At 37.0% G+C, this 18,116-nt stretch overlaps 1 protein-coding gene across 1 annotated transcript in view; it reads right to left on the bottom strand.

The window, feature by feature from the left end:
- Positions 1-1,700: 1,700 nt before the first annotated feature.
- ALDH1A1 (aldehyde dehydrogenase 1 family, member A1) overlaps positions 1,701-18,116 on the bottom strand; it is a 53,814-nt gene continuing 37,398 nt past the window's right edge. The window contains exons 8-15 of the mRNA XM_010281802.1: positions 17,491-17,619; positions 14,009-14,122; positions 12,255-12,357; positions 11,504-11,688; positions 8,268-8,432; positions 6,177-6,334; positions 4,542-4,616; positions 1,701-2,186 (exon numbers count right to left, since the gene is read on the bottom strand). Of these exons, the coding sequence (XP_010280104.1) occupies positions 2,114-2,186; positions 4,542-4,616; positions 6,177-6,334; positions 8,268-8,432; positions 11,504-11,688; positions 12,255-12,357; positions 14,009-14,122; positions 17,491-17,619 (1,002 nt within the window). The 3' untranslated portion in view covers positions 1,701-2,113. The remainder of the gene's footprint in view (positions 2,187-4,541; positions 4,617-6,176; positions 6,335-8,267; positions 8,433-11,503; positions 11,689-12,254; positions 12,358-14,008; positions 14,123-17,490; positions 17,620-18,116) is intronic.

Genomic DNA, 18,116 nt, shown 5'->3' on the forward strand with positions numbered 1-18,116 from the left:
AAATGAAGACACTGTTATTTGGCTTATTTATCCTCCTTTGAGACTTCTACTATTGACTTCAGTAAAAGCAGAATTTGGACAGTAGAGATTTATGAAGACCCATACCTGCTCTACATACTACTTTTGGTCTCTTTTAATGTAGTTAATCTTTCATTGTATTCAGGTTTTCTCTAATACTATATTCATTACCACTTCACAAGTATTTCTGAGTGTTTTGCCATTCTTTTCTTCTCTGCATCTTATTTCTTTAGGATTTTTGTTTTCTTTTCCCTTTATTTGGCATTTTGTTTGATTTCTGTGCTTTATTCTGTACACTTTCCTCTGCTGAACAATCTCTGCTAATTATTACCACGGTACATTTTTACTTTAGGTTCACTCTTCCTTCTTTTCACTTTTCTATTATTTTGTTACGTGTTTCTTGATATGGGACCAGGATTGGGTTTGTTTGGCAATTATGGCTAATGAAATTATTTCAGAGGGCAAACGTATGAGATCTGTAGTTGACACCTTTCAAGAACAGGTAATGTAGAGGCTGGTGGAAAGATAGACAAATCTTATGTCCAGTTCTTAACTTCATGAAAAAAGGCATCCAGAGAAGAGTTGTAAGGTGAAAGCCTGATCTCGGTTTTGTTTTAATCATCTTATAAAAAAAAAAAAAAAAAAAAAAAAAATTGACAAGTGTATCCAAATGAACAAAACCTCTTTCTTTTCAACACTGTGCAAATTCTCCATACTTGCTGCTTAAAAATATGTGGTGTGCTATGTTCTCACAAATGGGCAGAGCTTGTACGTAAGGTTGTACTTAAGGCTAAATGTGAGGCTGACCCTCTCTAACAAGAGACAAATTGTGGCTCTGGATTCAGCCCAGAGAAAGTATGACCCTGTCAGTAGCAGGATATGTAATTACTGTACTTGGAGTCTGTAGACCACTGTCCCAGAGCTTATCTGGTGGCTGCTGATGGTAAGTGGCCGTCGGAGGGTGCTGATAGCTGCTCTGGCAGAGAGTTGTGAAGCACTGAAGGTGCACAGACAGAGAGACCCAAGAGGTTGTGACCAGCTTGGGACACGTATGTCTGCAGAGTGCCTTTATGAGAATAAGCAACTTTATGAAAAAGAGAGGTTGAGGAAAAAGGATGAAAAGAAGCAATGGACTAGAGGAGGAAAGAGGAGGGAGGAAAACTTGCAAGTTACATGGAGGTATATGAGTACAGGAAAAATGGAGCAGGTATAAATCACAAAGGAGATTGCCTGCCCTCACCACCCCTTCTCTACTTTCTCTTCAATATTTCTTGCTTGTTTTCTGTTAAGACTTTTTAATATACTTATCACCACGAAGCCAAGGGCTGGCTCTTTGCACATTGTCCAGTGTTCTGTGTGTTCATATTCTTCCATTTAGAATACTGTCAAAGAATTAGGGACTTTAGTCTCCATACAGCAAATATAGTATACTTCTGAAGACACAAACACACCATTGAGACAGTAGTGCTTCTTTAAGAATATAAAATATGTGCTGCATAGTGCCCCCGGGGTAAACCAGTGTAATAGAAAAGACTAATGAAAGGAGGAATATTAGGTTTTGAACGTGTTTTTTAATATTGTTTAATATTATCCCGATTACATTTGTGTAGAATGATGAACAAATTCAGTAGTCTAAGAAATTTATCTAGAAGTCCATTATTTTTGAAGGACACAGGAAAACATCTATTTGCTAACTACCCATAAGTGCTTTTGTTAAGGCCACAAAGAAAAGAAAATGCTTGCCATCTAACATTTAGAAGAGCACATAAATTCAAACTGTACCTGTAGGATATACTGAAAAAGGAACACTTTCATACCACTACAGAGACCTTCAACTGAAAATAAAAAATAGTTCTTTCTGAACATGAAATTCAAAATTAGTTAGCTATGTAACAGACATTAAAGTTTCCTTTTCTCAGTTAGTCATATTACAATTTTCTACATTATTCTTCATATTGTTAACATAAGCAAGTATCTCTTATATGGTCAGAAAGCAAAAAAAGTTAATGAATAATTTGGGATATAAAACTTTTCAGAATTCAGATAACCTTTACGGATTCGTTTGAAGCTGTTAAATTCTGCACCTCAAGCAGCATTATGAGTTCTTCTGTGGGATTTTGATTGTGACAGTCTTAACTTCTGTGTATTCATGAAGGCCATATTCTCCCCTAGATAAAAGAGAACCAAGAGCAATATTTATGCTAATGCTTTTTATATGAGTTATGTCCTGGATGGGATTTTCGGTGGTGCTTGGCTTTTCGGTGGTTCAGATATATTACAAGTATACTGGACATATTCAGAAGACATCTGTGCAGCTAGACTGCTGCTGGAAGCCTTTTGAAAAGCTACAGCAACTGTATCCTGAGAAAAGTGGTAGAGAGCACAATTTCATTTCTGTGCAAAAGAATGGCATTTAATCAATTCAGTGCATTTCTAAACTGTGGTTCTGTGCAGCAAATCAGGCACGTTAGGTCTTCACAAGCATGCTCAACAAGATATTTGCAAAGGCCTTCCCCTGATGTCAAGAGTTTTCTCCAGAGTCAAAGAAGAGATGTTTCATCTCAAGTAAATGGGGTACATAATTAATCCACTATGAAATCTCCCAGACGGTGACAAGCACTTAAATCTTACTGACATGTTTTTAGCATGATTCCACCTCTACATTTTACATGATGAGATAAACTTTGCTTGTGGGCCTAGATTTTTGACATTTGACTCAGTGAAACTATTTAGACATAATTGATTGTTTTATAGAAAAATCAGTTAGTTTTGCTAGGTTTGCCTAGCATAATGTTAGCTAGTTCTCACTGCCATCTTACTAGATACATATGTATGCAAAACAGAAATCTGTGCTCAGGATTTTCGTGCTGTGGGAAAATGTTTACTGATTCTCTTCATTTTGGAAGAGGTATTCTGTTAGTACGTGACATTCAGTAGTTTAATTCATAATGGTATTATAATTCCAAGGATTATACAGGGAATTTTATTCTGGGATTCAAGGAAAACAATTACTTGACATGCCGACTTCTTGATTTTTTCAGTGCAGTTCTTTCACACATATTTCTGCCTCTCTTAAAATTGATTGCCACATGTTTATAAAACTTTTTTTCCATGACAGACATCTATCTGGTGCTAATTCCTTCCTTGCCATTTAGCACAAATATATTTATTGGTCCACTACATAAGATTTTGAACAAAGCATTAGGAAAAACTTCATTTGCACAAAAGCTTAACTCCTTCAAAATGCACTGCAATAGAGAATATTAATCTTTATGATAGCCTATTATTGCTTTCCTGTTATTTCTAGCAAATAAGTCCCCAATATATTTCAGCAAAAGGCTGTAATTCAGAATTTATGATCTCCTAATTTTTGGCACTCAGCAAATGCGAAACAGTCCTTGATAGTAATGGCCTAGATTATTGTTTTTTTTTCATTTTGACATTTTCTAAAGCTCTCAGTCTTGGCATAACTCTGTTTGCTTTGAAGTCAGTGGGAGCTTTGCCATCAAGAGCAGATTGAGTCCAGTGATGAGCAAGCATGAAAACCCTAGCCTTTAGCTCTCAAAAAAAAAAAGAAAAAAAAAGAGAAAATTAAGCTCTGAAGCACTTCACCTGCACATATATTTTTAATTACTTCCATTATTCATTAAAAGTACTATGCATTTGACTTAATAAAAGGGAAAAGTTACACATTTTAATTTTTATTAATTCCTTTAAAAGTCATGTTGTTTCCAGATATATGGCATTTTTAACAAAGGACTGCTTGTGATTTACATTCCCAAAAAACCCGGAATACATAATCCTACATAATATTATGAACATGTATATATATCAAATGTTTCATGATGTAACACTTGCTAATATGATTCTCTTGCTAATATGAAGATCAGGATGAATAGAGGCAAGAAAGGACACGATTCAAACTGAAACTGGACTAAAACTTAGAAGTTTGAAAGAATTTGATTTGCTTATAACTTCTGTATACTCCTCCATATCTAGTCTGGGAAAAGACCAAAGGTCTGAAGAATACAGAACACTATTTTTGTCATAACTATTGATCAAGTTGAAACGTACTGTAAAAACATTGTTGTTACAAGACTTTTAAATGGAAAACTCTTGTTTAAATCACAGATTTTGAAATGTCTTCTGTTTTCAAAAACCTAGCATTTAAAGGGGATTACACGAACAATATACATCTATAGCTTCATGTAAATGACACTTTCTATATATACGCAAAAACTGTAAACCATAAACACAATGATCAGTTTTGCATATCAGTAGACTGCAAGATACTAAAAACTGTCATTTTGAAAAAGTGCATATCTAAGTAATTTTCTTATTTGTTTTTACAGAGTAGTTCTTTGCTTGAAATTATATCTGAAAACGTGAAGCCTCTAAACACTACATAGACCAATTTGACAAAATCTCAAACCGGGCATCCTAGTTATGAACGTTTAAAGTTGTGGTTTGGAATTTCATTTTGCAATTCTTGTGAATCTACATTTTAAAAAGTATTTACTTACATTTCTCGACCATTTCCTGACATCTTAAATCCTCCAAAAGGACACTGAGCAGATATTGCACTATAACAATTAACCCTGGAAGAATAGAAGAATTACTTCTGACAGTGTGAAATTTTTTTTTTCAATTCTGAAAAATAAGTGTTTTTCTGTTGTCTGTAAAAAAACTATGGTGATATTCACAAACTATATCGGAGAAACATATTTGCAAAAATATGTATAGTTCATAGTTCAGAGAAATAAAACGTTACCAGAAACTACACTTACAATCAGGGTTCTGTCACTCATCAAGGGTCTTCAAGCAGAGTGAGAGTCCTATATTTCTCTGAGAGTTATGATAAAATTCCTTCCTAACTAGTGCATAAACTCTAAACCCAAAGACTAGTCACATTTCCAATAGGTAAATTCAGGCACATTTCCAATAGGTAAATTCAAGATCACTTCAGTATATATTTAGGAAGTTTTGTTTGGTTCTACTAAATGTTTAACCATATTCTGTATTGTGTTTGAGAACAAAAACACAATGATGAGTAAGAAAGGAATTTCACAGAGGAATTTGTAGTATGAAGAGCTTCGGCAAAATGTGCATTCTGCTCCCTAGTTGAGAAGCTCTTTTTGTCTCACAGCATTGTCAGATCAGATATTCTCTATTTTCATATCTTATAATTTCTCCTGCTGCCAGTCTACTGGTTTCAGCAAAAGAGTTTCTGCTCATAGTTACGGATTCCTAGACAGACCAGAAATCACATAAGAGTAAACCCCAAAGATTTCACTTTTATTTTAAACGTTCTTCCATTTAAAGAATACCAACTGCTAAGTCAAAACTGTTAACTTATTTTAGAAAGTGTATGGTTTTAGGTCACAAGACCTGTGCATGAATTTGTGCTGCTTGCAAGTTCATTCAGATGAAATGTAAATTGGACACAGGTTTTCTGTTTGAGTAAAATTGGTTGTTCTCATTCTGATGCATTGAGGTAACCGTAGGGAAATGCAGGTCTCTGTCAGTGGTAGCCATCAGACTCAGTCTGCTTTTCCACCAAGCTTTCAGTCTTGCATGTCTCAGCCTTGGCCTTTCTAGTTCCATGTTTCATGTAGGTTGCCTTTTTCCATTTCTGGAAATAGTTGTCCTTGGACTTGCAGCAGTTATCCTCTACTTGTGTCTCCTTCCCTTTTTAACCACATTTTATCTTTTTTTTTTTCCATCACAGGTGGTTGTTCTGCCCAGGTTAATGGCCACAGAACTTCAGATAATTAATTTGTTTACACTGTACAGAAAATGATCCCTGCAAATTAAGTATGTTTTGGGCTATCCCCAGATCCTGAACGGAAAGGAAAGTGGCATTCCCACTGTATTTCTTTTTGTCTGCTTTCCTTTTTAGCAAGTCGATTTCTTTTTTTAGGCCAAGTTTTTACAGGACAATTGTGTGAAGACTTACAAGAAGTGTTTATAATAGCACATTAAGTATGGAAAGGTGAGGAGAAGAAAGACACAGGAGGATGGTATTAGTCTACCTCTCTAAAGATGACAAGGAATTGAAGTATAAAAGTATACCACCCAAAGAAGGGTTAAAATGTCCTACAATTACTGCCTTTATCACCTGCAGTTCTGAAGGAAGAATTAAAAAGGCCGTTACTTACCATACTGTTCCAGCCTGAAGGGCAGCTGCAAACGTCAGTGCTTTATCAATGTCTTTGGTAAAAACTGCTGCTGCTAAGCCATAGGTAGTATTATTTGCCCTCTTAATAACCTCATCTATAGTTTTAAACTTCATGATTTGTTGAACAGGTCCAAATATCTGTTTCAGAGACATGTAAACATATGAAATGGACAAGTATAATAAATATGGACTTACTATTGTAACTAATCTATATTTTTAAAATGTATTTCTATCAAATGGCCTTATTGCTGAATTCGTTCAGTCAAGAGTGTACATCTCCGAACAGAGTTGTAAAAAGGACTATAGATTCACATAAAGACAAGATTTTTGTAGCAAATCAAGATAACCTGTTGGGAAATTATTAATAAAACAATAAATAAATTAAATAACCTATAAATGATGAAAACAAAAAAATGAACATGAAAAGACACCCACCCTAAAAGGTAGTTAAAATGGAGTCATAGTATGTTACATATCTATACTGGTTACCAACCAACTGGTATCTTCTTGGTCAGCTCCCGTTTTAGAGCTGAGAAAGACGTTCAACTTTTCCTTCCCCTAAACTTTCTATTAGGCTTTTATCTCTGCAGGTAACGGCACAATTGGGCATGTACGCCAAGTAAAACAAGTAATTCTGCTTTCCACACGGGTGTGATGCGAGATATTAGTCCCTCAGGCTCAGCTTTCCCACCACCGCTGCTCTGTGATCTTGGCCAGAGGTGCCCATGCCCACCACACAGTGCCAAGGCTGTGTGGGGCAGGGGGCATTGCCATATCTCATTACTTCCGTTCACACGTGTCGTGAGCTTTCCACTCGATTTTGCTGGAAAGTGTTTAGTGCTAATTTCCAACTAAAGTTGCAGGGATTGATTTACATAGACCAGAATACCTCTGAACATTCGTCCACTGTTCCAGCTGTGAGTTTCAGAACCCAGATATTCTTTTAATTGCCTTGGCTCTCTGGGGTTCCTTTATTCAATACGCTCAAAATAGTGTGAGAGAAACAGTTCTTGTACTGCTGACCCAAAGGAAACTAATAGGTCTGTGAAGAAACCCATCTCTGTGCGGTTTCCTACCTGCCTCCCAGACTGGCAGAAAGAATTCTAATTACTTCTCACACAGCTCTATCCCCTTCACAATTAACTCTAGATGCTCTGGTGTTCATTTAACTCAGCATGCTGACTCTTGCTGAATGTACTCGGTAAGTTCTGCAGACTGCATCATCAGTATTGCTGGCTATATAAAGGAACACCTAGACTTGTAACAAATTTGAAGGAGCTTTCTAGTATGAAGTGCAATGGACACCAAATACAGCACAACTGCAGCAGTTGTTAATCAAGAAGAATGTAAAAAAACACAGAGAAGAGGTCATGACTGGACTTCGAGGCTGTGTTTAGCAGAACTTTTTTTCTCAATGCCATAGCAGCTCTGCACTCCTCACTCTCTCCCATTCCTTTCAGATGATCACTGCTGCCCTGGCACTGCCGCCTTAGCTGGGTCAGTAAAAGCTTCCCCAGTGCTCTGTAGACAATTCTGCAAACTGATGTAGGTTAAATAACCCTGCAGAGGCAAAACTCTGTTTTGCTGTAATTACCACCAACATAATGCCTGTGGAAGCACAGTCTAACTATTTTCTCTTACTGCAAAATAGCTGCTTGGTGCATTTTGTGCCCAAACACCAACTTAAGTGTCTCCTTAGACAGTGCAAAGAGTTCACAAGCTGCGTCTTCAAGGTTTTCTTCTCTGTTACAGGTTGCCGTGACTCTGATACGTGAGGCATGGGCAGTATGGGGTGATGTAAACAGTCCGAACCGCAGCATTTCTTATCTACTGCCAGCTTAAACTGGAGCCTTTGTTGGCAGGCCAGCTTCATACTCCCCTCCTCACCTCTGCTGACTTGGTGAAACGGGCATCAGAAACCAAGAAAAACATTTTAAACACCACCAGGATGGAATGACAGATTTACTGAGAACGTTTTTATGTATCCGCTTGACCTTCTAAATGGATATTTTGTACAGACATTTAACAGACAATCTCCAGTGAGAGTACAGACTGCCAAGAATTTATTTACCTCTTCTTTGGCGATGCGCATATCGTCTGTAACATTAGAAAAAACTGTGGGCTGGATGAAGTAACCTTTGTCTCCCCATGGACCTCCTCCACATTCCAGGTTGGCTCCTTCTTTCTTCCCACTTTCAATTAGCTCCAGGATTTTTTGAAACTGCTCTTTATCAATCTAAATGAAAATACATTACAGGGATGACAACAGCACACACTGATAACAATTGTTCTTCTAACTCATTAACCAAAACCTAACAATGTTCCAGCTTTGTTCAACTGCATATGTTGAAGTGGAACAGCTGGAGAGCCCTGCATTTTTTTGTCACCACCTTCTTAAAACTTTTCAGGCTTTACTCAAATAGACAAGTAATCAGAAATTTTCACATAGGAGAATCAGCTGTAGAGGGACTGATATCTTGTTTTTCTTTAGTAAAAAAAGATGAAAAAAATCTATAAAATTAATGTATTTTATACTTATCCCAGTACTCTTGCCAACTGCAAAAGGTTCATCAAAGTAAAAAATGCTGAGCTTGATTCTGCAAAAATAACAGAGGGCTTGATGTAGCCAGCAAGAGTCTTCCGTACTTCACTAGGTGTAGTAGATTGGCCATACTGTTTTCCTAAACTATTAAAGGAAGTCAAAAAGCAACAATAAAATATAACTGAAATTCAATGCTCTTTTCAGTTCATTTTGATTTATTAGTGGAATGAAGACACTTACATTTGTGGTTTGAGAGACAGAGATGGCAGATTGTTTATGGTATGGAGACAATCTCTGCCCCTCTACTCACCGAAGCCTACCAACAGATTCAACATATGCCAAGCATATTGCAGTTTGGCTCTATAGTATAGCAAAATATATGGCCTTTGGCTGAAAAAGGAGTTTATGGTGGCAGTACAATAGGGGCTTATATTTCTCTAGCCACCTCCAGTTTTTGGTGACAAAGTGGGTAAAAGGAAATAGAGTAAATGGGGAATAGAAAGAGATCACACATCATTTCCTCTCCTCCCCTCTCCAAATCAACCAATGACCACTTCAGGCCTGAATGGAAATTGTACACATAATAACATTTATGTCAAGAAAAACTCAATGGTAAAGCTTGTTTAATAGAGGCCTCTAACACCCTTTTTTTTTTTCATTTGTTCCATTTTCATGATTCTTTCCTTCACTCTTTCAGAGTTTATCCCTTCAAGCACTGGCTCATGAAGATTCTGAGATTGCTTTTAGAGAGACACTTGCAAAGAAGCTTCTTCTCTGTGATCATACTCAGCAGTCAGTAAAGTAAGTATGTATCTTATTCTCTTATTTGTGCAATAAAAAAGTTGCATTTTGGTTTAAGCAACAAGTATTACCATGGTTATAGAACCCAACAATATTTTCAAAGGTTCTTGGGAATCCTGGATATGTATTAGACTAAACAGCTATTCAGCTAAAGCTGTTATAAAAACTTATATTTATAAGCATATGAATTTATAAGGATAGTTATAAGGAGGTGATTTTTAGTCTGCTGAGCTCCCCTTGTCATTTTGCTTTCAAACAATTGCCTTACTGCATGCTGAAGACATAAAATTTCTGCTACCCTGGTGGCCAAATATCTCTTGTGCATAAACAACTTGAATAGAAGACGAGGTTTAGATGATACAGCTCACGTTGCTCTCAGTCATTCCTTTGTTATTATTACCATCATTAATTTTCTTAATAATGTGTGAATTAGCATATATACAATCTTTTACATTCCAGTAGGATCTTTGGCTCTTTGGTGCCCACTGTGCAAAGTATTACCCAAACTTGCTGCCTGAGGCAGGTGTTGCCCCAGAGGACCTGTGAACTAGAGGACAAATACAGCTTTCACTGTGGCAAGAGAGCACAGTGAATATGCCTGACACAGGCTATCATTTTGTGTTTCTAGAAAGTGTTAGTCAAAACACAACACGGAATTTGAAGACAGAGAGATATTTAATAATTACCACAAAAGAAATGTTCCTAAACCTCATGATTACAATTTTCCATTAAATGGGATCATACAAGTTCTAAAAAGACAAACTTTGCTAACCTGTGAAAAAGTTAAGATTTCTGTTAAATATTGCTAAGAAGAAAAGAGGTCAAGAAAGGCAAATGAAACTGCAGGAGGAAAGAGTCTTCATGCTCTTTGAAATGTTTTCAGTAATGCCTTTTTCACATGTTTAACCTTCCTTTTTTTTTTGGTAAAAGTTTACTTTTATATCTCATTTATATTTTTAGCATGAATTTCAAACTAAGTAAAGCCACAATAACATCGGAGTGGATTCCTGTTAGTTTTGTATTAGCTGTACACCAGACACCTGGAGTTTACTTGTTTCAATCTTTCTGTCCTCTGGCATTTGAATTTATTCAGCTGAACATATTAGCTTGTTAGCAAGACACATTGCAGGACATCAAGATAGCATCTGTATTATTTTTAAATTCTCTAAAGTTTGGTGTCTCTGATTACATAAAATGAAGCTATGACCAAGGAAGAGCACGTTACATTATCAAATGTGTGAGAGTTGCTTTGTCTCCAGCTTTTGCTTTGTCTGTAATACAGTTCCTTTATTCTGTGACAATCAAATAAATGCATAATAGCTCTGCCAAGAAAGTGTATGTCCTGTATTATAAGCCGATACGGCAGTAAGACTCTAGGTGAAAACTAATTTAACAAAGCTCTCATGTGATCCACTGAATCCACAACATTGCGAGAGCAATGTTTTTTAACGTTGCGTTTTAGCATTCATTTAATGGGAAAGCTGTTGGCATAAACTTTTAATATTAGCACAAAAAAGTAAGAAATGATACATTTTATTTGTGCAATATTCTAAAATGGAGAGCAGCATAATAAAACACTAGCACCTTGAAAAAAGGAAAAAGACACTATTAAATTTTATTTCCTCAAGCTACTCACTTACAATGGCGCTATTTGAATATAACGTTAGCAATCTCTGACATGGGTGATCATACTTGCACTTTTACAGATGTTGCATTGCAGCTTTTTCAAACCATTTCAGTCCTATATAATTGTTCCCATTCCATAATAAAAGGAACTAGAAAGATAAATAAATCTCAACCTTAGGCCTATGATAGTGACACAAAGAACCACCACTCCAGTTTCTTCTTCCTGGTCCTCCAGACTAACCCCTACACAACTGTACTTAGCCTTGACACTAAAGCAACTATAGGTTTAGAAGTGATGTTGTGTCACAGCTATATTTGAAACACATAACATTACTTACTTGAGGGCCTTGCTGTACACCAGGCAACAGAGGATTCCCAAGAGTATACTTCTTTGCTCGTTCAACACTTCGGCGAACAAACTCGTCATAAATAGGCTCTTCCACAAAAATCCTAGATCCTGCTATACAACACTGTCCCTGGTGGTAAAACAGACCAATATGTGCAAATTCCACAGCGGTGTCCACTGCAAAGAAATGCAGAGTTCATCAGATCATAAACTTGAATGTTAACATCATAAACTCTTTACAAACCTGTGTCACTCCATCTGATTTTCCTTTTTAGCACTTTTTATTTTTATGGCCCTGTAAAACACAGATATTCATCCATTTACTTATGTCCAAAGCTACTCTTACCAAGACTAGCGTGGTACACCTACACAAACACACATTCAGCTGTTCTATGTGAAATGTAGATTCAACATTATTTGCCCTATCAGCAGTACCAAGAGGAATATTCAGCTAGAAAGTTAATAAACCTGTATGAGATCCATCTAGCTGCTTTTGGTTCTGCATTCATGTTGCATTAGGATGATCCTTAATTACAGTAATGGTGGACAGGTTGTCAGAGGTTCATATCCATTCAGAGGCCACCAATTTTTGGTGCCAAACTAGCTTAAAACTATGGCATGACCAGAAAACATTAAAAATTACTCTTTCATTAAACAGGTACAAATAATTCACTGACAAAGAAAAGAAAAAGAACATGGGACTTGCAAAAGTAGTAGGTTTATATAATAAAAAAGCTACTAACAGTCTGCGTCTGCAAATATTATGTTAGGACTTTTTCCTCCAAGTTCCAATGTAACTCTCTTCAGATTGCTTTTCCCTGCTGCTTCTTTAATCAGTTTGCCAACCTAAAAGGTAGGGAGAAGACAGCTTCATCTCAAAAAGTTTATTAAGACCTCAATAACACTTCTCTGAGTTCCTCAAAAGTGAAAATCAGTTCACAATTGTCTACTATCCCAGTAATTGTAGAAATTAAAAATAAATTAAAAAAAAATTGAAGAGTCAGGGTGTAGGTGACTCCCAGCCTACAAACGAGGAATGCTTTCTAGAAAAGTTTCTCCCTGGACACACTCATGTTAACTGCCAAAGATGTCGGGTGCTGTTTTGGTTACCACCACTCTACTTGCTTGTATCTGTAATCTGAAGTAGGCACTGATTTCTGCTCTGCCAGTTACTCCCATTAGGTTGAAATTCCTCTGTTTTATACATGGGAAAGACCTTTGGTGCATAAAGTGCATGAGAGAAAAAGTAGATATCTGCACCGCCTGCCTGGCCAACTCATTCCAGTTTCTCCTGTAGAAGAAAGAAGAACACGAAATGGACACTGCGAGACAGAACCCCTACCCTGCTTCTTTCCACTGATGACATAATTAAAGACACTACTTCATATGAATTGTCCTGGAAAAAGTTGTGAAGGGAAAACATGCTTGTAGCCCTTCTGGCTTTGATCTGTAACTATTCATGTGTAGCAATGATCAGATATGCTTCCTTCTTCTGCCAGCCTTCCTGGATTCATTTTTCGCTGCTAAATTACACTGTCAAAAGATGACTGTCACCAAAGTCTATGAAAAGACCACCCCCTGGTCCACCCGTCTTTAGAAGGACATGGGGCACTGGGAATTGTAGTTGTTACTGTCCATTGGGAACACCTGTGGGATATTTCTCAGATGTCAGGTTTTTGGGTGTTTTTCTTTTCCTGTAACTTCAGAGCTAAAAGTTTCTAAGAGTAAACATAGCTCATGCGCTCAGTGTATACTGATCCTGGAGGTGAGGCAATGATATTTATCTTTGGAGTGTACATCCAAGAAGTTAAGAGACCACTTGGCAGCATGCACACAGAGAGATAATATAATGTACTGTGTTAAGAGTATGGTTATATAGTACCTGCACTGAGAAATCTTCAATCATATCACTAACAGTTCTTCAAAGTGAAGGTTAGAGAAAATTAACAGTGACCTTTCTTTCAATTATTAAGCTCATACATATTGAAATACACTTCTAAGACCACCCAGATGGTCATCAGTATCATTCAAATACCAAAAAGGTATCACCTCACCTAAGTGTGTGCAGAACCAGGAATAAGATTCCTGAAGTACCTTCCTACCATACTATGTTGTTAAAATTAAAGAGAACAGAGCACAGCCTGTTTAATTTTTTACATTTTTTAAAATTATTATTCTTTAAAAAAAGAAGCAAACAAAAAATTATGAAAATGTCTTCTTTTTAAAGCACAAGATTAAAAATAGCCTTGGTATAATAGAACCTATTGTATCTCATGGAGTGCCTTTGAAGGGCTTTCCTGCAATACAAACATTGTTTACATATGTTTAAAGTTAATAATAACCAACAAATCATTAAACAGACTCTGTTTAACAAACTAGCAGCCAAAAGAAAGAAAAAAGTTAAAATAGTTACATAGAACAAGTTAGACATTAAATCATTACTGAGAATCAGAGAGGCACAGTTCCTGCTTATATTTTCTTGCATTCATTATAATACCTCTGTAGAGCCTGTGAAAGCTACTTTATCTACATCCATGTGGTGAGAAATTGCTGCTCCAGCGGTGGGTCCAAAGCCTGGCACAATGTTCACAACTCCAGGTGGAAATCCTGCCTGAATTGGAAGAGAGAACCATGTAAATTTGGGGAATAATAATGACTTAAAGAATGTGTTTCATATAGTCTTACTTCCCTTTTCAGTTCTTCAGCCACGTTTTGTCAGTCATACAGTTATTCTCAGTCCTAGAGCCCCAAATGTGTTCATTCTCACATGATTTATGCACTCTTTTAGCCACCTGTCTTTTAGGCCATTGAACTGGCTCTTTTTTTAAAAACAGGAAAATTTAATTTTAGTTCTTTTTCAATGTCATTGACAAGGAATTAATTTATTTTTTCTTTTCTCCCCCATATATGTCGAGATGTCATATATGTCAAGAAAAACATTGCTTAATTTCATGTCTGCTTCATTTAAGTTATTTGAATCATCCTGTGCGCGTGCTGACTTCTGAACATTATCCCTCACACTAGATGGAATTTAATTAATGATCTGCTGGCTTACACTGAAATCTGTTAAGAAAAATGATGGACATAGTATTTCAAACTCAATGTCTTCGCTTCTTCCTCTGGATGTGGGTTGAACGTAGAGAGTGAATAATACGAAAGTTTATAGCACAAAAGAGGCAGATCAGCTACCAAATGTGAAAAAGCAGGCTACCAGAGGTATGCACAATTCCAGTATCTTGCAAATTTTCTATTTAAAGAGGTTTTTCCTGTGGGACAAATCAAACCTATTGTTTCCCACCAATTCTGTATTAGTTATGTTCCATTCATAGGTAAAATAAATTTTTTTTCTTTCAACAGCTTGTCAAGAAAACTTCCATGGATGGGTGAAGTGTAGCTGGATTTCCTGTCAACTTCTGAAGCAGCTGTGAGATCTCAATGGCACTTATGAAGCAGAGCAAGCATAGAATTAAAAGACCAAAAGGATACATTGCCTGTATTAGCACTTAAATAAGTCTCTTTTTAGCATTAAACAGGATTTTGGAATTACAATGAATGCAAAAGTTCAGTTTGCATTTGGAAAATGGTGAGTTTCAGCTGGTGAGTTATAGCTCCTAAACCTCATGTTCTGCATTATGGACACTAGTCAATTACTTACTTTGTGCAACTTTGGTTCCTTACAGGTTCATGCTCAGATACATTCCTTCAATGTTTTTTATGTTCATTTAATATTCCAGATCAATATTTACCCTGGAACTGATCACATAATGAGGTTCCTTCCATTTGCTTAGCATTATGTTTCATACTCAATTTGTAGTGAAAAGTAAGAATAATATTTTTTATGGGACTAATTCAGACTGTCTTACTTTGTGCATTTAATTTCCATGTCTGTGTTAGAAGCTATTCCCTACATATTAGCAAAGGAGCCTTGTGAGGACTGTTAAGGATAGTGAGGATTACCAAAAGTGACTACATACTTTTTTCATGTGGACACTTGAGAAATAGAGAGTTAAATTGGATCTTCAGATAGTTTCACAACAAGTCTAAAGCAGCTACTGAAGTGATCACTGAGGTTTTGATCACTATCAGGTATCAGGATCCAACTCTATTTGGGTAACCTGGGTGTAAATTAAAAATCAGCTAGATTTGGGTGAATAAATAGATTTGGAGTCCTCAGCACAGGAAAGACATGGACTTGTTGGAGCAGGTCCAGAGGAGGGCCACAAAAAATGATCAGAGGGATGGAACACCTCTCCTGTGAGGACAGGCTAAGAGAGTTGGGGTTGTTCAGCCTGGAGAAGAGAAGGCTCCGGGGAGACCTGACTGCAGCCTTAAAGGGGGTTTATAAGAAAGATGGGGACAGGCTTTTTAGCAGGGCCTGTAGTGATAGGACAAGGGATAATGGTTTTAAACTAAAAGAGGGCAGATTCAGACTGAATACAAGGAAGAAATTTTTCACCACTGAGAGTGGTGAAACACTGGCACAGGCTGCCCAGAGAGGTGGTAGATGCCCCATCCCTGAAAACATTCCAGATCAGACTGGACGGGGCTCTGAGCAACCTGGTCTAGTGGAAGATGTCCCTGTTCATTGCAAGGGCGTTGAACTACATGACCTTTAAAAGTCCTCCAACCCAAACTATTCTATGATTCTACACCTTGAAGGACTTGATAAGATAAATGTTTGTCTTTTTTAAAGCTCCACAATATCTACCAGATAGTACACCAGAGACATTTAACAATTATATACTTAAGCTTCTCATTCAGTTGAACACTGAATGAATGGGTAAAATGAGAATCATCTTGCCTTTTACCACAAATGTTCTGGTGTTATACCAGTCATTACCAATCCATAACTCCTAAGTGTACATACAAAAGGGACCACTGATCACATTCCCACTCATGAGCTCTCCTTTCAGGAAATCAGAATATGAGAACAGATATTTCTTTAGACTCAGAGCAGAACTGAGTTACTTCCCCTGTAAAGTTGTTTTTTCAGAGAAATATACTTTCTGATACTTATTGTTAAAAATTAGTAGAGCAGGTATCTCTGATATATTTTTAAGCAAGTCATCCTCCCCAATGTTATCTAATAACAGTTACTGTGTGACGCAATAACAGCAGGATTTGTCTCCTTCCTGATAGTCATTTAGTTTCTGTGAAATATTAACACATAACCAGTCAGCAAGGTCTGCTGAGTCATTGTTTTGAAACAGAATAATAAAATGTGCCAAGTCATTTCCATTAACACTCTGCAAGGTTACTGCACTGATGATTATTGATACCTGTGCCAACTCTTCAAACATGTTAGATTACATTTGTTGATTTTATTGGGAAGCTAGATAACTAAACTATTTAACTGTTCTTCTTTGGGTATTTGCTGGGCTGGGCACAATAGTCAACACAACTTTGGAGACACTGGAGAAACTACCACACTCCTTGTGTTCAAGAGCACAAAATGTATTCTCCCAGTTTCTCTGTAAAGAGAGTTCACAAGTCTGGCAGCAGTCACCAGTTCAATTGTATAGCTCCCTGTTAATAATAAAGCCAGGTGGATGAAAAGTTTGTTCAATTACAAATAATAATAATTAGCTGTACAAACAGGTCCTTTACTGTGATAACTATGTTAATAAAGTAATTGCCACCCAACTCTAAGTACTCTGCTCTTGACTCCTTGTTTGCTTTTGACTTGGAAAGGTACCGTGCTTTTGTAATACAAATATATTTGCCAAGGAATGAAGTTTACTAAATTGCTATTGTGGGTTTTTTTTGTGTGTGTGGACTAGACTGAAAAGATATGCATGCTTTTGCCCTGGATCTGCTTCATTGGTTTACAGTAAGATAAGTTCCATAGTACAAGGCTAGACATGCAATGAGAAGTCCTTGCAGAGGACAGCCTGGCTTATATTACCTTTGTGGCACTTCAGCTGCAGTATACTCTTACATTCCTGAGAAGGGAAGAAACCTCTGCTGTTACTTACTTACCTCTTTAATTAAGGATCCCATGTAAAGGGCAGTCAGTGGAGTTTGTTCTGCTGGTTTGACAACTACCGTGTTTCCACAACAAAGGGCAGGGGCGATCTTCCAGATGAACATAACCAATGGGAAGTTCCACTGAAGACAGACGAGAAGGTGTATCATATTTCTAATATATCACCAAAATGCCTTTGCTTTTTCTACAATAATAGTGCAAATTGTCAACTGGGTGATTGAACTCTTTGTTGAACTCTTTTCAGAATGAAGTTATTTTGAAAAAGCAACTGGCAAGCCCTGTTACACAAAGACCAGTGATTTTGGTATATGTGAGTCAAGGCGATCCAAGCTTTTAGTTAAATCTCAAGAGACAATAAGTGTACTCTCCTAACAAAGCCTTACAGAAAGTTGCTGGATTAGTGGTGAAATTGGGAGTTTTCCTATCTTAAACAATCACATCCATCATCAGTTCAGTTTTCCAAGGGAGACATGATAATAAGGTGTAACGCCGCCCCTGCCATCTTCCCTGGAGGTTTCACTGGCAGCTCTCTGTTGTGGTCAGTCCAGTCAGACTGCAGAGCAGTCAACTCCTTTGTACCCCATATTCAGCAGTATGAGGGACAACGTGGCTAGGGAAA

This window comes from Phaethon lepturus, unplaced genomic scaffold (genome assembly GCF_000687285.1).
Source record: "Phaethon lepturus isolate BGI_N335 unplaced genomic scaffold, ASM68728v1 scaffold3582, whole genome shotgun sequence".
NCBI lineage: Eukaryota > Metazoa > Chordata > Aves > Phaethontiformes > Phaethontidae > Phaethon > Phaethon lepturus.